The sequence below is a fragment of the Enoplosus armatus genome, chromosome 4, assembly GCF_043641665.1.
Source record: "Enoplosus armatus isolate fEnoArm2 chromosome 4, fEnoArm2.hap1, whole genome shotgun sequence".
In the NCBI taxonomy this organism is placed as follows: domain Eukaryota; kingdom Metazoa; phylum Chordata; class Actinopteri; order Centrarchiformes; family Enoplosidae; genus Enoplosus; species Enoplosus armatus.
In genome coordinates, this window is record NC_092183.1 from 10,947,302 (window position 1) to 10,970,949 (window position 23,648).

General features: G+C 43.5%; 3 protein-coding genes across 4 annotated transcripts in view; 1 reads left to right on the plus strand and 2 right to left on the minus strand.

Moving 5' to 3' along the window:
- LOC139284125 (zinc finger SWIM domain-containing protein 6) overlaps window positions 1-2,552 on the minus strand; it is a 42,650-nt gene extending 40,098 nt beyond the window's left edge. For both annotated transcript variants that reach the window (XM_070904302.1, XM_070904301.1), the window contains exon 1: window positions 2,120-2,552. In XM_070904302.1, the coding sequence (XP_070760403.1) occupies window positions 2,120-2,552 (433 nt within the window). The remainder of the gene's footprint in view (window positions 1-2,119) is intronic.
- A 2,879-nt stretch (window positions 2,553-5,431) lies between these two features.
- smim15 (small integral membrane protein 15) lies at window positions 5,432-8,203 on the plus strand. The gene is made up of 2 exons (XM_070904772.1): window positions 5,432-5,495; window positions 7,516-8,203. The coding sequence occupies exon 2, from the start codon at window positions 7,547-7,549 to the stop codon at window positions 7,769-7,771; it is 225 nt and encodes a 74-aa protein (XP_070760873.1). The 5' UTR covers window positions 5,432-5,495; window positions 7,516-7,546; the 3' UTR covers window positions 7,772-8,203.
- Window positions 8,204-9,604: 1,401 nt separating this feature from the next.
- Window positions 9,605-23,543, minus strand: ndufaf2 (NADH:ubiquinone oxidoreductase complex assembly factor 2). The gene is made up of 4 exons (XM_070904846.1): window positions 23,380-23,543; window positions 13,454-13,543; window positions 12,402-12,442; window positions 9,605-10,354 (listed from the first exon to the last, which is right to left on the minus strand). Exons 1-4 carry the CDS (start codon window positions 23,492-23,494, stop codon window positions 10,118-10,120), a joined length of 483 nt encoding a protein of 160 aa, XP_070760947.1. The 5' UTR covers window positions 23,495-23,543; the 3' UTR covers window positions 9,605-10,117.
- Between the last annotated feature and the right edge of the window lie 105 nt (window positions 23,544-23,648).

A 23,648-nucleotide genomic window follows, 5' to 3' on the forward strand; every position in this document is an offset into this window, starting at 1 on the left:
ATGCCTCTTTCCTCTTTTGCATTTTCCACCCACTTTTTCCCTCTAGGCTTCCCCTCTTTTTCTTGATATCACCCGATCTATTGCTCTTCCCCTTAAACGCCACCCCCCTATCCATTCCCTCTGCAGCACTGATGTATGGAAAGAGATGGAGGAAAAAAGGAAAACGCACGTGATTAATGTCTTTGAGAAAAAGATAAATAATCACAGGAGACTGGGGGCTGGTAGTTGGCCTTAGGGGAGTAAATATGGAGAGTTTTATAGCTGCTCACTTGGGAGAGAGGGAGGTGGAGGAGGAGATGAGAGGGGGAGGAGAGGAATACAGCGACAGCAGATCCATTCAAGTATATTAGCTCCCCCCCCATACACAATAACCTCCACATCTATCCTATTGCTCTACTGTCTTTCATCATCAACATTGAATCCCATCCCACAGATAGCACACACACAAAGCCATACACGCATGCACGCTTGTGTGCACACACACATACACACCCTGACAACCACCCTGCACTTTTCTTCCAGGCCAGACCCACTGTATGTGTTTGATGGGCCAATACATGTGGTGTGTGATGTGGCTGACAGCCCCCTCCCATGCTGCCCTGCTTTTAAGCCCTCATCCTCCAGTGGCTGCCTGTCCCCTGGAGTAGATTGCATCTTTTATTTATCATTTTCTCTTCCTTGGCTTTATTTTCCCCAGCTTAAAAAAAAAATTCTGGGGCGAAAATTGCAATCAGCATAACATGCCCTCCTCCTGCTGTGTACTCGCCTGTCATCCTCCACTCTCTATGAGCATGCAGGATGAGACTGACAGCCCGTGCAGACGAAGAAGATACACACATGCACACACAGATGCATGCACAATCCCCCTCTGTGTTTATCAAACCCCCACACATACTCTTTTCTCTCCCTGTCTTTCACACACACAAAAACACATGCGTGGCCAAAGAAAATGACCCTGTTACCCTCATTGTCACTATTTTCCAAAGCAGACGCGTACATATCTCCTCAATGACGCCTTATACTATTTTACCCCGTGCTGAGTGTTTAGCTTCTCAAAGCCCCAAAAGAGTGAGCACATAAATGAGTCTAATGCTGGGGAATCTGGTAAACAGGCCAGAGAGGGAGGGAGAGCTGCCTGCCTGTCTGCCTGCTCCATGGCTACTATTGTGCACTGCACATTCTCTGAGCCCACAAGAGCTGAAGCCATCTCCACACAGATTCTTTGGAGGAATAGTAAGCCAAGAAGTGAGAGAGGGAGCAAGGGAGAGAGACAGAGAGGGTGAGGGAGGGAGGAAGAAGAAGATCATGCATAAAATCTTGTTTGCAGAATGCATTAAGATTCAGATGAACTGGGGAGGTTAATGGGATTAGAATCCTGAACCGTTTCCAAGGGTGGGGAGTCGGATTGACAGCTGAGTCTATTGCACTGACGATTGCAGTGAAATATTGTGGCTCTGGCAAAGGCAGCCAGCCAGGCAGGGAGGCAGGCTGGCAGGGGGTTGCTGAGCCTACAGCACCTCTGTTTACTCCAAGCTTTACCACAAATAATGCAGCAGAGAGAAAAGAAATATATGTATCTCTGCCTTTATCAGCTGCATATAGCCTGAGCTTTAACTGAATATTGGGAAGGCAGCAGAAAAGCTCCAGTCTGTCTCACAAAGGTGTTTGGCAAACAAAATAGAAGCACTGTGGCTTTAAACCACCGTCCCTCCCACCCTTTCTAAATATCGTCTATTTAGCCAGCGGTGAAAAGATATAGGGGGCTTTTGTCTGCGTACCCATTGGTGGGGGCATGGAGAGCTGGAAAGACATAAAAATAGGAACAAAGTGCTAAGCTTCCAATTGGGATGGCTCTGGGCAATTCAATGCGCGCCGCTCAGTGGGCAAAAACAAGGAGAAGTGGGCTACTATTACGGGCTTATCTGAAAATAGGCTATTCTCACACAGCTATAGACTGGTGTGGAAATACCCTGCATTGTTTATAATACACAAGGCTACGGAAGGCAAACACAAGCCCTTTAAAAGTCTGGCAAGGTTCCACAGAAAAAGGCAAACAGTTCGATGTTTTGTTTATCATAGGCTGTTTTCCTGCATTATTGTAACGTTATAGTCCACTCACCGACTTGCAATACGTTGTCCACCCAGCCACCCTCTAGCAGAGTGACACCCCGTATGAAAGGCAGCTGGGTCTCGTCATTATTGTCCCCGCTAGTTCCACTTTCCTCTCCTCCGGCGTTGAAAGAGGAATACATACAGATCTCCTTCTCGCTTCTCGGGAATGACCAGTATACGATCCTCCGCTGGACGGGCTCCGGGATCCTCTCGAACCGCTCCTCCACCCTCTGGAACGGCCACTTCTCCGCGACTCTGCGTGCCGCGATGTCGAGCAACGACTCGGGGTTGTGCGTTTTTCCGTTCCCCGACCCTCCCGGAGCGGACCCTGCGCCGCCACACAGGACTCCTCCAGCCCGCTGCCCCTGCCTGCATGCCGGGTTGTAGCCGGGCCTGCAGCAGAGCCGCTTGGCTGGGGGCTGCTGGACTCGCTCGGCCATGATCGCACCGCTTCCAACCTGAAGCGCAGTTCCTCTCCGATCATATAAACGGGATAAGGAAGAGAAAGGGGCAATCTCGCACCGATTGTTTGCCGTACATGGAGAGACTGCCCTTATTTGGAAAGGTAGGCGGTGCCTGCGAGTTCCGTGAAGTCCTTTGTGTTGTCAAAGTAACCGGGATGGGCGGGATCCTGGAGCGCTGCCAGCGCACGAGTGGCGCTATAAAAGGAACTGGAGGCGGAATTCCCGAACGTCGGCAAATCCTTTGTGAAGCCGTCCGGGAGCGCGAGGGCGGAGCCCCGGCGGCCGACGTCCTTTGAAGTTTCCTTCTTATTTGAGTTTAAAGGCGGGGACTTGATCCAGGGGCGGTCTCGCAGTTTCCCACAGGGGTAAAAGGGGGCAAGAAAACTGACTTTTTTCCTTTGGAGCCTGTGCTACCACCTCGGGCTCTAGCTTCTTCAATAACAACGTGATGGTTGTTTTCGAAGCTTTAGTCCAAACGACTCTCAGCTGTCAAAGACAGAAAGGGCGTGGGAGGAGAACATAAAGATATGGAGCTGGACATGCCTGTCCTCTGGAGTCACTAATCAGTCATTTTCGTCAGCTGTTTGGCTTGCTGCAGCCTATATGGACAATTAATCACAAACAACTCTGAAAGGCAAACTCTCTCTCTCTCTCTCTCTCTCTCTCTCTCTCTCTCTCTCTCTCTCACACACGCACACACACACACACTGAATATTCATCTTAATTTTAAAGGGGCGCTCCACAGATTTTACACATGAAGCTCAGTATAATTCTATATAGGAGTACTCAGCCTGTGAAAACACTTGTAGGCATCTTCTGTGGCTTGGGAGGAGCTCCCTATAAGTCTGAGAAAATAACTATGATGATGTCATCAGGATTATCTTGGATTGGGACATTAAAATTTGAAACAGAAACCCTGTTACTGACTGGCGATGTAGAGACGTGGGCATTTACCAGGCATAAAGGCTCTACGATGCTATTGAATTATGTAAAGTGTAGGATCCAGTGTTTTAATGGTGACTCCAGAAGCAGATATCTGGGCATCTGCAGCTTGGAGTTTGACCATTCCTATTTTTAGACTCTCGCAAGTCTCCCAACTTCATGAAAGTGCCACACAAAAATGCTGGAGTAGGCTACCTTCTTTAAGAGCTCTGGGTCTAGTCATGTTCTCTACTCCATACTCACTCCAGTAGTTGAATCTATCAACTTGCAACAGCAAAAGCTAAATCAAAGGATGTTGGAAATTCCTCAAGGTCTGGCCAGACTAGTGGTTTTTCTTGTAACCGTTATGACACACACCACTAGTGGAGCTGGTTAACTATAAATTGTGGTGCAGTCATTTTATGGTCCTCCTCCCTGCCTGTTGATAATGTTAGTTCCATAGCTGTGTCATGAAAAGGGGGCCATCTTCTATAGGAGTAAAATAGTCATCAGGGGTTTAGGGTGCGGCTGCATTGCCCACCCCCCAGGTTCTCCCCGCCTGATGAGACATGTAGCAGAAGCTAATAATTATAAGCACCGGATTGGGGATATTTTTCTAAATTGTCTATAAAACTTGGCCAAAACTATGCTGGTAAACCAGAATGTGTGTTTACAATGTGTCTGCATGTGTTCCCAGCTGCCCCTCTCCTTCCTCTGTGAGTAGGTCTAAAAGGCTGGCCTTTGAACTGCTCTGAAAGTGATCCATGCCGTATGGACAGAGCAGATGTGGCCTAACCTGATTTGGTTTCAATACTTCCCCACAGGAAGTTCACAAAGCCAGCAGGTCCTCCTTTGTTATGTTAGTCATCTTTCTCAGAGGGCCAGTGGAGCCTTTTGCTTTTTTTTAATCATTATTGCTGTATAGTTTGTTTTAGTCTTCAAACAGAGCAGCTCCACACATGATCAGAAGTTTCAGCAACACCTACATGTCATCTGATTCTGCATCCAGTAATAAAGTGGACTACATTGAGTTTTGTATTGTTAATATATATATCCAATGTTTCATTTCAATCATTATTCATGGCACACATATTCCTTCTGTAGGGAACTCTGACAGTATATCAACAGACAAGAGAGTGCTTTACAGATAATCTGGGGGCCAGTAACTGTCTGGTCACAGGTCTGCTCTCCTAATATTATCAGAACTGATCATGATATATCACACATTCATTCACTCACAAAGATGCACCCCAAATAAATTAAAACATCTGAAAGTCTTTGATTTCCGAGTATGGTTAACTCTTCCAAAGTTATTTAAAATCACATTATGCCACATATGTTTAAAAGTAAAACAATAGTTATAATTGAAATGATGTTGTTGCCCTTTTAAATGTATTACATTCTGTATATATCTATCTGTATATATATTTATGCTTTCACTCTTCTGCATGTCTATTCTTTGTATAGTTTACTACATTTACAGGATATTCTTAAAAACATCTACTCTGTTCCATTCAAGCAGTTTAATGTGCATAATACTTCATAAGATCACTAAATGATCTTAGTAAATATTTGTATTACCACTGTACAGTTTTATTATAGCCAAAGCACTGCACTAAACATTTGGCACATTGCTAAAGCTCCACAGATTGTGTGAGCATCACAACTACTAAAGCACACGGGGCCCAGTGACTTGAGTCATGCATTTTTCGGCAACTATAATCAATAAAAAGGCAGTAGTTGTTCCAAAGTCACCAAACGAGAGAAGTTTATATAAATATCCATGCTTTTGGTGCAGCAGGAGCCTTCTCTGCATTTTGATGGTTTATAAATCCAGTTTCTAAGGCTAAAGGACTACATTTCCCATGTTTTAAGGAAAACGTCATATCCAATCACGAGCGAGCAGTAAGTAGGAACGTCACCAGTTAGCTACACTTCCCGGAACAGGGAGGAGCTGGTACTTATTATCGTGGATACATACACAATCTCTGCACTTTGGTAAGTTTATTTTAGATTTAGTTCGTTTTGAACACATTAACCAATATGAAAACATGTATTCGTTGTTTCGTCACATTCCTATGCATTGTTGTTGCGCCACTTAGACGAGAGTCAGTGCTGTTGCTCCTTTTAGTTAGGCCGTTATAGATGGGCGGGTTAGCTAACGGTAGTGTTGCAAAGGTTAGTAAAAATTTAAATATTTCATACACATCTTAGAAATTCAGATCTAGCGTTAATCCTAGTGGCAGACAAGGTGGATTTGTTTTCTTAATTTCTTTGTATGAGGCTGTTGCCAGAGCAAGATAAATGTTTTGTAATGGTTTTGTCTCTGACTAAAGCTAACGAATGCTAGCTGCGACTCGGGTTGATGCTAGTTAGCCCGGTAGTCATTAGCAGTCGGAGCGCCTTACAAGTAGCAATAATTTAGATTTGGTAAAACCGTAGTGATGACTCGATTTGTCATGACAGTGATGCCAGTTGGTAGCATTGTGATAACGATGACTTATGGCGTGAAAGTGTTAAAAATGTAATGTAGCTACGCCTTCTGTGTTAAATTAATCTCAGTGAGTTCATTTGGAATTAGCTTAATTAAGTTAATTTAGCTAGCTAACGTTACCGTTACAGCTATTTACAAGGCCAGTTGTCATTTTTACGATAATCATCAAATTATAATAAACGGAGTTACCATATATATTTTATTCTGTATCATCTATCATTGTAATGTAGGTCTTGACTAACCTTATTGTGACAAATTGTACGGAACAGTTATTAAGTAACTTCCAGAAAGAGTTCTGAAATAACGTTACTTCAGAGGTCCAGTTGAAAATGACTCAAAATGGCTCCAGAGTCCATGGCTCCATCTAGTATCAAACTGCAAAGTCTTTAAGCCAAAGCAGCTGTACTTTCATTACACACTTCCTTACTAAAAGTTTCCTTACAACATGTGTTGTTATTCGTCTAAGGTGCTTCATCAACTCTTGAATGAGTGACGAAAAACCTCCAACACAGCAAGTCCAGTTTCCTTTGATTCAGCAGTACTGGATATCCTATGACCTGGATGACTGAAAAACTACTACTGCACCACTTCTCTTTAACTCCCTATGACCATGCAGCCCAATGTGATGAGTGTCAGCGGAGCCATTTTCATAACTAGTTTTACTCAGAACAAGAAATTCTGATGAATATCTGTTTGGATTGGATCTATGATGACAATTTATCAACTGTCAGAGATTTTGCCATACTGTTTATACAGTATTGCTGTATATAGTTGTATTAGTAATACTAATGAATAATGCTGTTCTTTTAGTATATCTGGGTATATTAGGTCATTGTGGGCCATATTGTGAATCAGTGAGCAGGACTGCTTTATTACAATATTGGATAAGACAGTAAAGAGGTAGACAGGAAATAACTGAAGTAAGAGAGGGTTATGACAGGCAACACAGGTCCCTGGCTGGAACTGAACCATGGCTGTTGCAGTTATGTGCCTTAACCATTAGGCTATCAGGAAGCCCTGCAATATTGGGATTTTTATGTTTTTTTTCTTGCATCAATGAATCGGTAAATTGGTAGTCAATTTGCTGATTAGCTAGAAAGGTTGTGTATATCAGGTTTAAGGCTAGGACTAACCACAATTTAAGAGAGAGTCCAATGTAACCAAAACCCAAATATATTCAATTTACAATTATATAAATGAGAGAAGAGCAACCAAGTCTCACATTTGAGAAGCTTGGACCAGCAAATATTTGGTATTTTTCCTTAATAAAAGACAATGAGTTGATCAACTGATGACAATAAATTCTGTCGATTCATTTTCTCAGCTGGTTTTCCAGAAAATGCTCTATATGACTGTAATTATTACTGACAGGAGGACTATAAGATTGCATACACTGTAGATTGTATCCATAACACCCAGTCGCCCACTCTTAATATCAGTTTTGTTAGAAGGTCCTCTGGTTTTTTCCTACATATCACACTGCTCTGGCTTTTCACTGCTTTCTCTCCTGGTACCCTTTCCCAGGTTTGATTAAGCCTCATCGTTGCTGACCAGGATGATTGACGTTCGGGCATGGGCAGAGTATGTGGTGGAGTGGGCTGCCAAAGACCCCTACGGTTTCCTCACCACTGTCATACTGGCTCTCACCCCTCTCTTCATTGCCAGTGCACTGCTGTCCTGGAAGCTGGCCAAGATGATCGAGGCACGTGACCGGGAACAGAAGAAAAAGCAGAAACGTCAGGAAAACATAGCCAAGGCCAAGAGGACCAAGAAAGACTGAGTCTGTGAGGGTAGAATGAGGGCATAAAAAAAGGAGGAGCAACCACCATGCTCACAGCCCTCCTTATTCCAAATAATGACACGGTGCCCTTCCTTGTCCCAGCCTTACCGTCAGCACAGGGCCACTATGCCTCATGTCCGGGGTAGGAGGAGGGACACTGGCCCCACAGGCCTAACAGTGCTGAGACGGACAGTACTGCCCGGAGGAGGCTCGTCCCGGTGGGACTTTGGTCAGCAAGAGCACAGTGGTCATCTGTATGATGTTTTGTTTACAGAGGTCCGCTGATAATATTGTGCAGCTGTTGCAACACCTTGCATTCCATTGTTAGCATCCATGTTCTGCTGAATTGACGATGTAATGAGCATACTGGAACTTTTTCCTAGTCACTTGCAAAATATCCAAAATACTACTTTCTAATCAATAAAGTTTTCATGGTTGATAAGAAATTCTTATTTCCTCTTTGTTGATTTATTATTGGACTAGAAACAAGTGCTTTTAATTCAGGGCACATAAAAATCCATCCCTTCTTGTTTCATGGTATAACATTGAACTAGAGTGCATGTAATTATGCTTTTAATGTACTCGGACAGAAAGGACTCTGGTGTGAAAGAGAAAACCAATTAATCAAAATTTAGCACAAATCTGGATTTCTCTTTAGAAGATGCATGAACATACCAGTGTACAATAAGGCTGGGACAGGTGAATTTAGGTTAAATACACCTGCATCTGCAAAGTTCCACTCCTGCTTAGTTTGTAAAAACAACTACAGTATGAAGACAGTAACATCCAAACAAGTCAGAAGAAGGATACAAGAAAATGTCTAAGGCACTAAATATCCCTCGCAGCACAGGAAGGTCAAACATAAACCAGAAAAAATAAAAGACCCAACTTGCTGCCAAAGGTGCCTTTATTAAATATTGACTTGAAGGTTTTTGTCAGGTTTTATTATTATGCAGACAATTATTTTGTGTTTTATATACTGTATGTTCTTAATTTAGATCTATTTGCAAAGATTTATGTTTTTCAATTTGGTTGTCTTTTTAAAATTTATTAGTATTAAAAACTAATTACATTCACTGTGACTGTGAAATAAAACATTCAACAGTCCAGTGGGATGGATAGATTTTATAGGCACTGTGATTCTAAGCACCTGTGAACTTTATAGAAGCAGTTAAAATAGATGATTCTAAATACAGACAAGTGGACATGCGCACACTTCTGCCTATGCCTTTTCCCTTTTCTTTCTCTTGAACTTTAATTCCTCCCTGGGTTCAGTGTACTGTCATCTCTTGAGAGCATTTAGAAAATCATACGAAGCAGGGAGACCATATTCTCAACTGCAGGATCCTAGTTCATGCTGCTCTTTCAGCAAGTATCTGTAACTATGCTGAACTTTCATCAGCAACTCTGTGGCTAACATGTACTCTGACCTCAAGTGAAAGAACTAGAGATCAATGTACTGTAACATTATTCATTATTTTGACTTGAAGCATTAACACAGTACTCATGTAACTATAGTTTCATGGCACCATCTTATCTGATATCAGAGTTTAATGTAGAGTTAACAGGGATTTTATCTACATATTCCCACAGGATTAAACAAAGTCTTTTCCATGTGCTCCCTCAACAAACAATACTTTTCATCTTTACAATGTTAACAAGGGTTGTTCTCGAAGGGATGTTTAAAAGTACTGCACACTTTCTTTGGGCATAGCTGAATACTTTCAGTCAGCTTGGATTGAAAACATTTTCTACTTATCTCTGTCAATTTATTTTACTGGTAAAGAATCAATTTCGACATAATTAGAAGTCACAATTTATTAGAACTTATTTCTTACAACATCTTTTAAACATGATACAGTATATTTATATTTGGTGTACTTAATGACTACTAAGTCATTTAAGTACAACCAGTTCAGCTTTTCTTTGCTCTATTAACAGACCTTTCAGCTACATTAAATCATTGTGGTCACTTATAGTCAGCTTCAGGATGAGTGAATGTTATTGTCTTGTGTATATAAAGTATACACTGAGGGACTGGAAAAATAGAAACCCTCGTATAATGTAATACAGTCCAATAAAACAGCCTTGAAATAAATACTTCCTCTGTGAAACGTATAATGCTGAATTACTTGAGACTGAGTCAGAGAGGAGTTGATTAAACTTAATTTCTGAGATCATAGTTTGAGGTGTTGTTGACTTGGATTGCATTATACTGAAAGGTTCTTCTAACATTAAATTTCAAAGACACTACTAAAAGTGAGTTTCACATAGGTAGCAGTTATTATTTTTATATTTGATTGTATTACATTGCACTGCCGCCACAGTGTATGTGGTTGTCTCTGTCTATTTCTTGGGCATCCAGGAGCCAGGCTGGAAGGTGTTTGCAGTGCTGGTGGGGTCTTCGCTGATCTCCTGCTTGCCAAAGCTGGTGGCGGCTGCATGGCCCTGGGCCAAAGTCTTTGCAGGAGTCGCCACCAGACCTTCCTCGTACTCCTTGGCCTGTAGGGCCAGATCTTTCTCCTCCACCTCCTTGGCCTTCAGTTTGATCTCTTCTCTGTAAGACTCATTCTTCAGGAGCTCCTATAAAACAGACACAGGTGGACATGCATGCATATTCAGGGTTTCTGGAGTTTTCACTAAATTAAATGTAAGACTACCACATAGAGTGCAATTTAATATCTTTTTCATGGTCATACCAGTCAAAGAATGATGGAAAACCAGTAGGAACGATATTGCCTAGAATGATTACATTAATTTATTGACATTCATATGACATTTTTGTCAATACTTCCCAGTTATATATAACAATAATTCCTAGTAATATAATTAATAAAGTAAGGTGACCTGGACACAGATAAGTGACAGAAGATTGGTGGATGGATTAACCAATTCAAAATGAAATAATATAAGTTTTTGTAAAAAAGAACACCACATTATGAGTTGATGAGTGTCCTATCTACTGTGGATAGCAGTGTTTGCTACAGGTTTGATTGAAACTCCACAAAAAAGGATTGAACAGCCTGCTGCACATGCAATCCAATGCCATAACAATCCCAGTGTCCCAACAGCCCGCAACAACATACATAAAAAACTTGTAACTAATGTTACAGTCTATGGCAGGCAAGAAAAAATATTCAAGACTTTTGTGAACGAAATTCAAGACTTTTTAATACCTTTTGAGGCCATTCTAGCAGATACCCTGATATTACTTGTAGTCTGTGACACCATATATAAATACTGGACTTTAGGGGTGGGTGAAAAAATCATAAATCATGGTATATGTAATTTTGTATAATAATATTGATATATTTCATGATATATTACATTTTTGGGTATTGTGAGAAAATGGAGAGTGGCTACAAGATTACTTACTGGAACCTCCTGCAAAGCTGAACCAGTGATAATTTTTTAATCAACTACCTCTGTTGTGTCTTAGAGCAAGGCACAAAAAGGCAACTGCTCTCTAGTCAAAAGTAGAAAAGGCATGAAGCTGGCTGAAACTGGACAGCTTCCAGGAACAAATGTGTGTATCTGTCGAGTATGAAGTAGGGCATTTACTAGAAAAAGAACGAGCGCATTCAGTTAACCTATATTGGTCCAATAAACCCTGGTTAAAAATGTAGTGCTTGGAACGGTTTGGTAAACTAACATGACAGGAGGCATTCGCAATATAAACAACCATTCCAGCTCATGGAAACAATTATAACCTGAACATAGTCCACCAGTAGAATAGTTACCCACTTGAGCCACAGCTAGTGTCCAGTGATGTTAGCCTCTCCCTAGCATGGGAAACCAAAAAGGAGGGGAGGACTGGGCATAATGCTGTTGTGTGCTGGCAGAATTGAAGGACTGGAAAAGAGAGGGGAGAGCCGTGGCCAAAAAACCCCGCTTTGGGGAGGGAGACAAACATACTGAGCTGCTTTTCCAGCCTGTTAATGACAGGATTTAATCCAATCAATTTATGTCGGCTTGGACCGGGAAGAGAGGGAGCGTGACAAGGGGTAGGGTAATGTGCTGGGAGTGAAGCCTTGGCCACATCAACACTGTCCAGCTGTCGATGGCAGCTATTGGGCAGACGCAAGGCAGAAAATTGGAAGAGAATGTTCTGGCAATAGAGGCAGGGGATGGCATTGGCCACTGGCAGGGAGAGAGGACAGAGAGATAGAAAGAGTGCCTGGGTATTGGCCTTCCAAGGGATTTCCTATAGACCCACATTTCGCTGGCCAAATCATTTCCAGCATTCTCACATTTAAAGAGCAATAAACCCAGTGAGAGGTACACGAGGGGAAAAACTGCACTCCTTCACCATTCCCATTCTGGAGACTGCCAGAAATAAAACACAAAAAGCCGAGATGCAGGCGTTTGCTGGAAAAAAGAAAGTAAACTAGGACATGGTGTCAGTGAGCCCCTTGTTCAGAGGCTGTCTTTGCTCTCTGTCTCGCCATCAATGCACTTCAGCTGCTGTTTATTTTAACACCTGTCCCCCAAAGTTCCTGGATTCAGTTCGAAACTGTAAGATAAAACAAATCAAAGCCTTTCCTCTCTGTCTTTGCTTCTTTCCCTCCCTTGTAACCAGTCCCCCAGAGTCTAACCATCAGCACAGCGGGGAGGCTGGGGGGAGACATACCTCAACGGAGGGGGGCTCCTTCCGTCTGCCTCGGATCCAGGCTGGAGGAGGAGGAGGAGAGAGGAGGGGAAAAAAAAGAAGAGTGAGAACACCCACACAAACATGTGCTGCACAAACAAAACCTGCAGTCATATTTAAAGGCTGTGGCTATAGCATCACTGAGTTTCAGGGCACTACAGTAGCTCGGTGCAACTACTGAAAAAACATGCTAGTTGGGAAAATGTATCCAGGGTTTTCAGTTTGTTTTGTTTCATTTCACTAAATCAAGCTATAGGGAGAAATGCGGAATGGTAAAACATCCAAGTTATCCACATGATAAACTCAAAACACTGATACTGCTTCAGTCTAGGCAGAGCAGGGCCACTGAGTGTTGTGTCTCAGAAGAGAAAGTGTGGATCTGCTCTGATCTTTGAATTTGAAAGTACACACTGCCATTCTCCATCAGTGCCTCATCAGTGTCCTTCTTTCTCCTCCTGAGTAGAACTGTGTCTGTCTGTCATCTCTCTCTCTTCTTTTTTTCTTTTTAAGGAGCTCTATTTTGGCTGAGCTGGCTGCACAGCAGAGCAGGTTAAAGGGAGCCAGAAAGAGAGAGAGAGAGATTTTCTAACTCTTCCTCCAGCTAGCGCAGGGATTCTGGGCCTCTTTTATCCCTTTCTTATTTGCATCCTGATGAAAATGCATGAGGGATGGGGCGAAGCAGGATGAGGGGTTTAAGGTGGATAAAGCCAGTCTGAGACAGAGGGAACAGTTTGTATCCAGTTGTAAGAAATTTGAAACACTATTTTATGGTACGGTTGTATAACACCAGCAGAAGGCGTCTTTGATAAACTCATGAATACGCTTTTCCCAACCCCCATCTCGCAGTATGATAAAAAAAGAAGAAAATCAATGGATTAGTCTAGGCCCCAATAGATGCAGCTATGAATTTGTTATTCCATTTTATTTTGCAGCACTTTGTGTACTCTGCTGGGTAGCTCTTTTGTTAACATTGTCATTTATCCATGGTAGTGATAGTTAAAATATGTAACAGCGATGCTGCAGTCCAGACTTACCGTCCCATTCCATCGGTATGCTGCCTTCTATATATTCATATTCTGTAGGATTGGCTGCCACTACCATCCGCTTGGCACGGACGGGCCTTCCTGGGAAACGAAAAAAAAAAAAGAGAGAAAAAGACGAGAGTGAGATGGAGATGCTCAACAATGATGCATACAAAATGCAAAGGAATACAAACAAACACAAAGAGGCGCAGACACAATGCTCTCTGTCTCCTGCTCGCACAGACACACAGATACAGACGGACGCACAGACACACAAATACACAGAGGGATGACAGCACTGTGACAGGCCATGGATGATTACCTCGTGGCCCTCGGGCCCTTCTCCTCAGATCTCGCTGAGTGGCTCCAAATCTGGGCTAAGCCTTTATGCAAATCAACGTCCCTTTAACCCAACCAACCACAGCCCCCCTCACTGACAACCTCTTCCAATCACAGCGCTCCGGCTAACAATGCCCTCCAAAATCAACATCAAGCCGAGCAGGAGACAAAAGAGGTCAGATATCACAGAGAACAGGAGAGGCACGAGCTGCGTGGAATATTAAGTGCTCCTTTCCCTATCTGTATACAGCACGACGCTCGCTAGCAGCAAGGCCACCGCCAATTATTTTGGTCGAATCTGCTGATTAGACAAGTTTGGCTGGCACACAATGACATGGAGACGGAGGTAGAGGTGGGGGGTGGTGGGCAATAGAGACAGAATAAGAGAGAGAGCGAGAGAATTAAAAAGAGCCAGTTGTGTTGTGTCTTTGTGTGGTGCTTCACTAATAACAAGTGCTGTGTTTCCATAGTTTCTCCTCTAAGGTAGCCGGATGTCCATCCATCGCTCCATCCCTCTGAGAAATGATGAGGCACGGAAGGAGGAGGTAGAAGGAGGGCGAGGGAGAGAGAGAGAGAGTGATGATGCATGGCAAACATGGCTAGGAGGAGAGAAATGGATGGGCAAGGAAAACAACACGCTCCAAAACACAGACAATCTGTCAGGATTCCATCACCGTTTCTCCGCAGCTGACTGGACATGGACAAATGGAGGCAACCACCTCCATGCACACCGCAGACTGATGGCCTTAATGTTTACCTCAGCCATAACAGATAGCTATGGCACAGGGATGGATGAATGATGGCACCCAAAAGTGGCTAAGTGTGTATACGGGAGGCTGTGTTGCTGCTTTGCCTGTGTCATCTTCATAAAAGTTTATCTGTTTGGTTTTAAATGAATTGTAATGGAGACAAAAACACTTTTCATGCATGTGCTGTTCTGTAATTATGAGGATGATTCCTTTCCATACTTTATCCAGCCTATATAGTAATCAGGTCAGCTAATTAGGCTAGTATTGCTTTGGTTCTGCTTTGGTTCCCACTAGATTGTCACTATAGGGGGCCTCACTGGCTCTGCAGCTTTACTTTTCTGATATCCAGGTCTGACAAAAAAACACTGCATTCTCTCACCTTATCTGCAAAGCAGGCCAAGCAATGTGTAAAACACATTCTATGATCCTCACATTTGTTTACATGTATGCTTTAAAATGCCTTCTGAGAAACTGTTTCCTAGAAAAACCCCCACGATAGCAGAACAAAAACAACTGCCAGCCAACAAAAGGCTGTGTTCTCTAGGCAATACTAACAAATACATTTAACAGGTATGCTAATTATAAACAGATCGTATCCATATTTGCATTGGGTGTGGGTGGCAGCGGACTGAAATGGTACAATTATGATACAGTCCCCACAAGCAATGTGCTTAGCTCCAGCTAATGCCTAACTAATAAGCATAACGAGAGGCACCCACTTTTTCCTCTGTCTCTATCTCTCTCCGCTAGGTTGCATCTCCCCCTCTACTCTCTCTGTCACACTCCAACATGGCTCTCCTCTTGTCTTCTTGCTTTTGCAGCATGACTAAACCCCTTCCACCACGGCTTTTATCCTTGGATTTGAATAACAAATACAGTATGTACATATATTTATGAAACAGGGCTGATCCTCCCACCACATACGCATTGGGAGGAGGCTTGTCAGTCTGATTGGGGTGAATCTTGCTCTCTTGGTAATCTGTGATCTGGGACAACTGAAGGAAAAACAGGGATGTATACATTCTGCTACAAAGGTTCAAAAGAAACACGCCACATCTTTGGAAAAAAATCGAATTACCTCACAGGAGCTGATATAAGAATTAGTTAAAACAAATGTGCGAGATTAAAAACAGCAACTACCCTACTTGTGGACATTGGGTTTATTAAAGAATGCAATTACTGGGTATAGCCCTACTTTTCAAGTAATGTAGCATAACAGAATTGGCTGGGCTGGCACATTATTTGTATAATGATATCTCAGCACAAGGGGCTGATTACTACCATTACTAATGAATCTATAACAATTTTTAAAGATTTTTGTAATCAAACAACCTACCAGAACACAAACAAAGACAGACATCTATTAATTGACTGACAATTTAGTCTTCTTAGCAGAGCCCAAAGTGAAAACTATTTGCCTACTTTGTCTGACCAACAGCTAAAAACAACAACCCAAAAGTATGTTTTTTACAATGATATAAAATGGAGAAAAGCAGTAAACCCTTCATATTTAAAAGCTGTAGTTAGTAAATGTTACAGCTGTTCAAATCACAAAACAAACACAAAAAAGACCCCACAAACATTTAACCATTCATATATTCTTTTTCATATTAACTGGTGTACCATTTAGTCTCTAAAATTTAAGTAAAGTCTTGTCAGTTATATTCATTTTATAGGCCAGCTGGTAATCACACATTTGTGTCAAAACCAAAGTTTCTTTCTTTGTCAAATGTTCAATTTCCAATTACATGATAGAATAAAATGATGAATAAAATCTTAACATTAAGACGATTTAACCAGTAATTGTTTTGTTTTTTCAAGATCAGTTGATTATCAATACAGTCACTACTGATTGTTTACTGAACTATGTGAATTAGATAGTCTTAATGTTTAATAGTGGCTTCATATTGTCTTTAGGATTCCTGACACTGACAGTCATCACACTGGGTAAGAGCTATCTTTCTGCTTCACAGTTCAGACCTGCACCCACCTTCCTTCTGCCCCACCTAGAAAGAGAAAGAGAGAGCGAGAGAGCGAGAGTGTTGTGTTGGGAGCTCTCTATCCCAGCGGGCCCCCTTGTGACAGGTCTGCCTTCTCATCACTCACTAGGGGAAACCTACTTACCAGTTACACACTCACACTCACACACACACACACACACACACACACACACACACACACACACACACTGGCTAGAGAGCAGGCAGATTAACCTGAGGGACAGGAGCGAGGACGCTGCCTCTTACCGTGAAGGACAAACGCAGCGCTGCGTTGGAGAGGGGGAGGGGCCAGCGGCAGGAGGAATGAAATCCCACCACATAAATATTCATGAGCCATCTCACCTGTCTGAGCGCGACTCATCTGTGAGCCTAGCTGTGGAACCGGGAGGGGGGAAGGAAGGGAGGAGACAGGGAGGCAGGATGGGTGAGGGGTTGCCGTGGCAGCCAGATCGGGAGCCAATCAAACGGCAGGTACGCTTATCCTTCCCCGTTCGTTAGAATAAGACGTGATGCGCTCCGAGGGGTGCTCTTTGAACCCTGAACACACCCCACTAAACTCCATCACCTGCTTCAACACACACACACACACACACACACACTCACACACTCACACACTCACACATACAAACCCCCCCAACTTCACACATCAGCTCCCAGGTGAGTACTGCTGGGGGCGACCTGAGAGGTTTTTCACCTCCACAATGTCATTCCGGGTGTCTTGGGCTGTCTCTCTCACGGTGTGCACTCTGTCTTTGATTACAGACACAGATGTCAGGGGAACACACCTCCATTGGCAACATCTGGGTAAGGAGAGCCCTAAAAACAATACTCAGATAAGACAGAACAGAGTGAGCTCTCTGCATCTGGCTCCCACTGATGGACCTACATGCCGTCGATGGTCTCCTCACACATCAACAGAAATGTCTATCCGGAGAAACACCACGTTCACTTGTCTCTGAATAGACTGCACCACCTGCAACAGCATGGCATCCAACGCCAGCTCTCCCTCTCAACAGACAGCAGCTTTCTCAGTCTTCATGGTTACATGAGGTAAAGCAGTTTCAGGCCTGACACTGTTTTGGAAGAAAAAGCCATTCTGAAGCAGCGAGCCCATCAGCCTGGACTGAGCCTAGTTTATTCCTCTCCAGCTGAGCTGTGTTATGGAGAGGGACGGGGGGACCAACACGTGCATGGTAATGGTCAGCTTTATGAAGACGGAGTGATCCGATAAGCATCAGTGATACAAGGGCAACCAGGTACCAATACTGACACCCTCTCCTTCTCTCTGTCTGTCTCTCTCTTCCTCCAATCTCTTTCCCTTGTAAAAAAAAAAAATGGAGGGGATGTGTGAGGCCTGTAACCATGGTTACCCATTAGCCCTAAGCCCAGTGACGTGGGATGAGGTTTATAGGGAAAAGGCCGGCCGTTGTTTCGCATCAGTTCTGATGAGAGGAGGAGCTTAGGCATAAAGTAGGCCTGCTGCTGCTGCTGCTGCTGTTAGGGTTTTTTATTCAGCCCTCATTTCTGTTTGTCCCTGTTGCTGTCGATCCCGCTGAGGCTTGAGCAACTCACGGCAGAACAGAGGAGAATAATTCATATAAAAAGTAATAACATGCTGAAAAGAATACTCTGATTTCCCCTGTGTGTTACTTTTAACTAAACGCAGGCGTACTTGAGGGTGGAAGGGATACTTTAGCCCCTTCCACTTAAGACCACCCATCCTCTTGAAGTCTCTTCCCTGCCCGATGGGGTACAAAAAAGGACCGTGGCGAGCCAGGAAGTCAGCGTCCTTTGTGAGGCTGTGGAGCGGTGTGGACCCTCCCTCCTTCCTCCACGGCTCCTCTGAGGCCCATGCATGTGATGTCCATACACCAAGCTGTCCACCCCTTTCTATTCACCTCCATCACTCTCATCCAACCCCCTTCCTTTTCCTTCCATTGCACCTTCAGCCCCCTAACTCTCTCTCTCCATTAACCTACCTCCACCTTCTCTCTCTCCCCCTCTATCTGTCTGCCTGTTCCACCCACTCATTTCACCCTCTTTCTGTCAGAAACCCTCCTTTCACTTTCATTCTTTCCATTCTTCCCCCACTCTATAATTTCACCCCATATGTCAGCATCCCCCTTGTTCTTTGTCACTCACTTTCTATACCCCACCTTCTTTTCCACCCTCTGTGAGTCTCCCTCTGCCTTATCTTTCCTCCCTTACTCCTAGCCTTATTTCTCTCTGCCTGTCTGCTTTATTATAATATTCTGAATTGAATAAGCAGCGGTGGGCTCCAGGAGATGTCTGCTTGTGTGTCGGTCTGTCTGTCAGTCTTTCTCGCTGAGTTTCTGACAGACAAGGAGCCCCAAGGTGTCAAAACATCTTGCTGGCCATCTGACCAGAGAGAGAGACATGAATGCATTGGACAATGAATCACATCCGGGCCAAATGGAAGAATTAATTTGATTAATTTGTTATCTTCCTTCTGTTGGCAATGGCATCATCAACTGTCCATGATTGCTCGTCAAACAGCAAATCAGTTTGCAAGAGGCACAAACAATCGCATTCATATAAAATGTGTATGTTGTGACACAGTTGGAGTTTAATAGAACGGCAAAATGCTTAAAGTAGTGATATTGGAGCTAGGCCCAGTTGTAATGTTCTACCATAAGAAATAAATGTGCCTGTTTCTCATTTTCAGCATCTATCTTTTCAAATGCCTTTTTAATGAAGTTGTTAAGCCACTCCATGATGTTCCCCCACATACACAACACAAATACAGACTTGGCAATCAGTATACAGCAAGATGAGCTAAACCCACTTGGTTTCCCTATAATGATTAAACAACCTTCATTTAAACCCCATGCATTGCAAAGCTGCTGATCAATTAACATGATTTACTGTAGCAGTTCTGGACATAGCCGTTCCATGGTAAACACTGACTTGGTGTCCTACTGTAGGATAGACCTTCCTTCATCACACCCTAGGGATGACTTGTGGCAGAATAAACAGCCATTTGGACCCTCGTCTCTCTCCGCTGTGACTCTTTCCATGGAAATATGCGGCTTGAATCAACGCTCTGATGACACACAGCCATCTGTTGTTGTGTTAAGTGTGTTTGGGCATGAAGTGGAGAGAAAACACACAATCGCAGAATTTTCTTTTTTTTTTCTAAATACAAAGCAGATACAAATGCGCGCGCGCGCACACACACACACACACACACACACACACACACACACACACACACACACACAGTGTGTTATTGCAATGCCACACAAACACATGTACACAATCACAGATGCACACACTAGTACAACAACACACACACACACACCTCCTCCCTCAGTCCCCAGAGTCACCCATCCTGAAATAGCAGAACTGAGGCCTTTTCAGTTTTTCACTTCATAGAACAGAGCTGGGGAATCAAATAAATAATAGACAAAGAGAGAGGGATAGTGATAGGACGACAAGTCAATGCATCTTTTCTCTGCAACAGCGTGGCGCACCTCTGAAGAACCTCTGAATCCCTTCCATTCTCCACACAGTGGAGAGGACCAATAGATTAAAACTGCATGGCACACACTGCTAAAATGAATAGCGCTAAAAATACATCCTTTTCACTGAGACATGAAAGGAAACTGCCTTTCCCCTGTCCAGTATTGAGCAGCCATTGATTCCAAGACAAAGGCTACACCTCCTCAAAGAGGTAAGAAAAATAGCAATCATACAGGCAATTATTTTCAAATGTGCCTGCAGCGGCCGATAATGTCAGCGCGCCTCTCTTCCTAAATAAAGGGAGGGAAGGCAGGCGTCAAAGCTGCAGGCCCACTGCTGAAGACGAACGAGCCCATCCACAGAATGCTTTGCTTTCATCTGGGCAGCATGACATGGCGCCCCATGCAGTGTGAGGCCGAGCTGGGCCTGGGGGACAGACGCATACAGAAAGAGAGAAGAATATAGATTCTCTATTCAGCTCTATGGAGCCAACACCAAGGCAAAGACCTTCTAAAGACCAGTGGCCAGATTGCCAGTGGCTTTCTCTTGTAGCCCTGCCATAGACAACAATCACTGAGGCTCCATAGCCTATAGCATAGTTCTCTCTATGGCGCAGCCGCACACAGTAGGCCTCTTTAGCTGGACCTTTTCTAAAGACAGAGACAGACATTCTCCCTCTCTAGGCGTGTACTTCAGACTCAGGCCTTTTCATTTTGATGTGCAGCAGCATCTGAGGAGAGGGGGATAGAGAGCTCTCTGCTGGGTCTAGCCCTCCACACTGCTGAACTACTCTAATGTTGTGAATAGAAATCTTCACTGGACTGGCTTCAAAGGAGGAAAACCGAGAGGCAGCAACGAAGGGGAGGGGCAAGGGAAGGAAGGACTAACTGGAGGCAAATGAAGAGGTCAACCTCAGGAGAAATCTGGGCAGTTGTTGAGATCAGATAGGACAGATTCACATAAAACAAGAAGTTTTTCCTTTTATTTTTCTATCCTAGCAGCCATTATCGTCCTCATACATAGCCTACCACACACGGAATTGCTTACGCCCCAGTTTTCTAAAGTTAACAGATTGAGAGAGGTAGAAAATGGGAGCAGCAAGGCATGGATAAAGGTAGAGAGGGATTGACTGAACACTAGGGATGGACAAATGAATACAAGAAGTAGGCAGAGTTGAGAAAGAGAGAGAGAGGGGAAGAGGAGAGAGACTCTTCACCTACTTTAACCACTACTCATGTGCTGCAGTGGAAAGCCCTGCGGTCTATGCCTTAAGGCCCTGAGCCCACGCTTGGCCTATCAGTTTAAGATCAAAAAGAGCTCGCTTTAGCAAGACATATGGACTGAATAATGCATCTGCTTTATTTCCACAAGGCTGAACGGGGTGAGTGGCAGAAAAAAAAAGAGGCAAATGTGTGCACCATATATTTCTATTTGTTTATTATGAATGTATATACGAGTCTGCGTATGTGTGTGTGTTTGTTCGGAACCAGTTTTTCTACAGGCCAGCTAGCCTCTCCACAGTGTCAGTCATTGTGATTGGACAGTGGATACGGTAGCCTGTAGCGTGCTAGAAAATGGGCTTCTGTGATGTCTCATTTGAATAGTCTGACAGCCAGGGGTGGAGGAGCAGCCTTGTAATGAATTATAAATACGAGGTGGGTGCAAGTTTTCCCCCGCAAACTGCTGAGAAAAGGTGAAACACAAAGTCAAGTTCAGTCAGAAAGAAACCAGGCTTGCAAACTGCCAGAGGTCAGTCCCTCTCCAGCAAAACAAAAATACAAAAAGCTTGGTTCCGACCTCTGAGAAAAGTACCACTGAATGTATGCACTGTATGATATCTATTCAGCCTATGCTAGTCAAGGAAAGACTTTATCTAAGTTGTATAATGTGGCACCAAGAGAGGGAGACAAAAACAAGCATTTCATGTGATTATTCCCAGATTACTGCTGTGTAGTACAGTCCCCTGATCAGACAAATACAGTGCCTGGAATGGGAGTGAACCCTGCTCAGGCATAATAATTTTGGCAGATATCATAACCCTCTATTACTAATAAGCCAAAAGTCTGTGGCTGGTTAACCAGCGGTATCATGTCTGGAGCAGGCAAAGGCCATGCCATTTGACCTGTGACCCCTGACCTGTGGCCTACAGTCTGGGTTGGACCCCTGCTGCTGATAATTTAACATGGTAAAGGGAGGGGAAGAAGGATTTCTAGCCTGGATTCTGGTAATGAGTTAAACTAGGAAAGACAAGATTTACGCACACGTAGTGCATCACTATGTTTCCCCAAAAACAAGTTCATGCGCAAGTATGGGTATGACACATGTTTACCGGAAATTTCCACAATGTGTTTTTGTTGTCAAATGGTAAAAGCAACAGTCAGTTATGTCAGTGTCTCTTTCTTGTAAACACCATACAAAAAACAAGCGTTGTGTTTCTCAAATGAAGAAAGGCCCCTGTTCCAGGGTGCCAACAAACCTCCTTTCGCTTTACTGAGATGCGTCATCATAATGGCCTACACCTCACCATCTTCCTGTCCCAGACACACTTCTTTAAGACACCCAAATGAGAAAGACAGGACAACTGGGCAAGGACTCACAGTAAGCCCAGACATTGAGTCTGCAAGGCCAACGAGCACGTCCTTGGCCTTCTAACAGTCAGAGACAGTGTGAGGGACACCATTGGCATCCCACCATGGATAAGCCTGATGACACAGTTCTGTTGCTTGGCTTGAGCATTAGATACTGTAGCACTGCCATGCCTCAGTAGGGATATATGACCTCCTTCTAAATCCTCATCACAGACAAATAATCATTTCCACCACCAACAGTGGAGGTCTCTTTCCTCTTTGAAGGCCATTGACAGTGGAGCTGCCATCGTTTTGCCACATGATTGTGAGTAAAATCTTAACCGCAGTGAGCTACATTAAATACAGACTAATAAATCTTATTAAAATCACTGAAAAGGGAGTGCTCTTATTGAGGCGGTTGCTCCATCTAGTGGTGATATTTTTATACTACAGGGTGAAAGGGTAAAGGTAAAGTCATATCAGCAACAGCACATTTTAGGAATGACGGGAGAGCGGTGGCACGTGCACAATACAAAATATGTTACTGAAACATCAAGCTTTGTTTAAACCAGATCACAATGCCCATAGCTTGCTATATAAAACATACAGGGCAAGAAAAGCTAAGTTTTGTCGTGGTGAAAACACCCACAGCCTGTACAGACAGAGGAGGAGTGACAGCGACAAGAAAAAGGCTAAATTAAATAAAGAGGGTTTCATCTCTGCTTTTTGGAGCTATCTTCATTAGTCTGAAGATTATAAAGGAATTCTGGCTAATTTTAGCACAACAAGGATTAACTCACCAGTCCATGTCTTCTGTTCTGGGATAAAGTAATATTTATTCCCCAAATGATCTGTCCCGACGTGATCGCGAACTATTCCAAACGTACGACGTAGCACGCCGGCAAACCTGCTCATCTTTACAGGATAACCCGAAGGTTTTAAACGTGTATTTTGTGTCCCCTGTTCGCTCTCTGCCCTCCCACTGGGTTGTTTATGCAAGTGTTCGTGGGTTGGGAGGAGAATCAATAAACTGTTTTGTGATTGGACGGCTATACTTGCCCAACCAATC

Coding starts and splice junctions, on each gene's coding strand:
- smim15 (XM_070904772.1), top strand. CDS start 7,547: ATGATTGACGTTCGGGCATGGGCAGAGTATGTGGTGGAGTGGGCTGCC.
- ndufaf2 (XM_070904846.1), bottom strand. CDS start 23,494: ATGAGCAGGTTTGCCGGCGTGCTACGTCGTACGTTTGGAATAGTTCGC. Junction 13,544..23,379: donor AGAACAGAAGACATGGACTG/GTGAGTTAATCC, acceptor TTCGTTTCCCAG/GAAGGCCCGTCCGTGCCAAG. Junction 12,443..13,453: donor CATACCGATGGAATGGGACG/GTAAGTCTGGAC, acceptor CTCCTCCTCCAG/CCTGGATCCGAGGCAGACGG.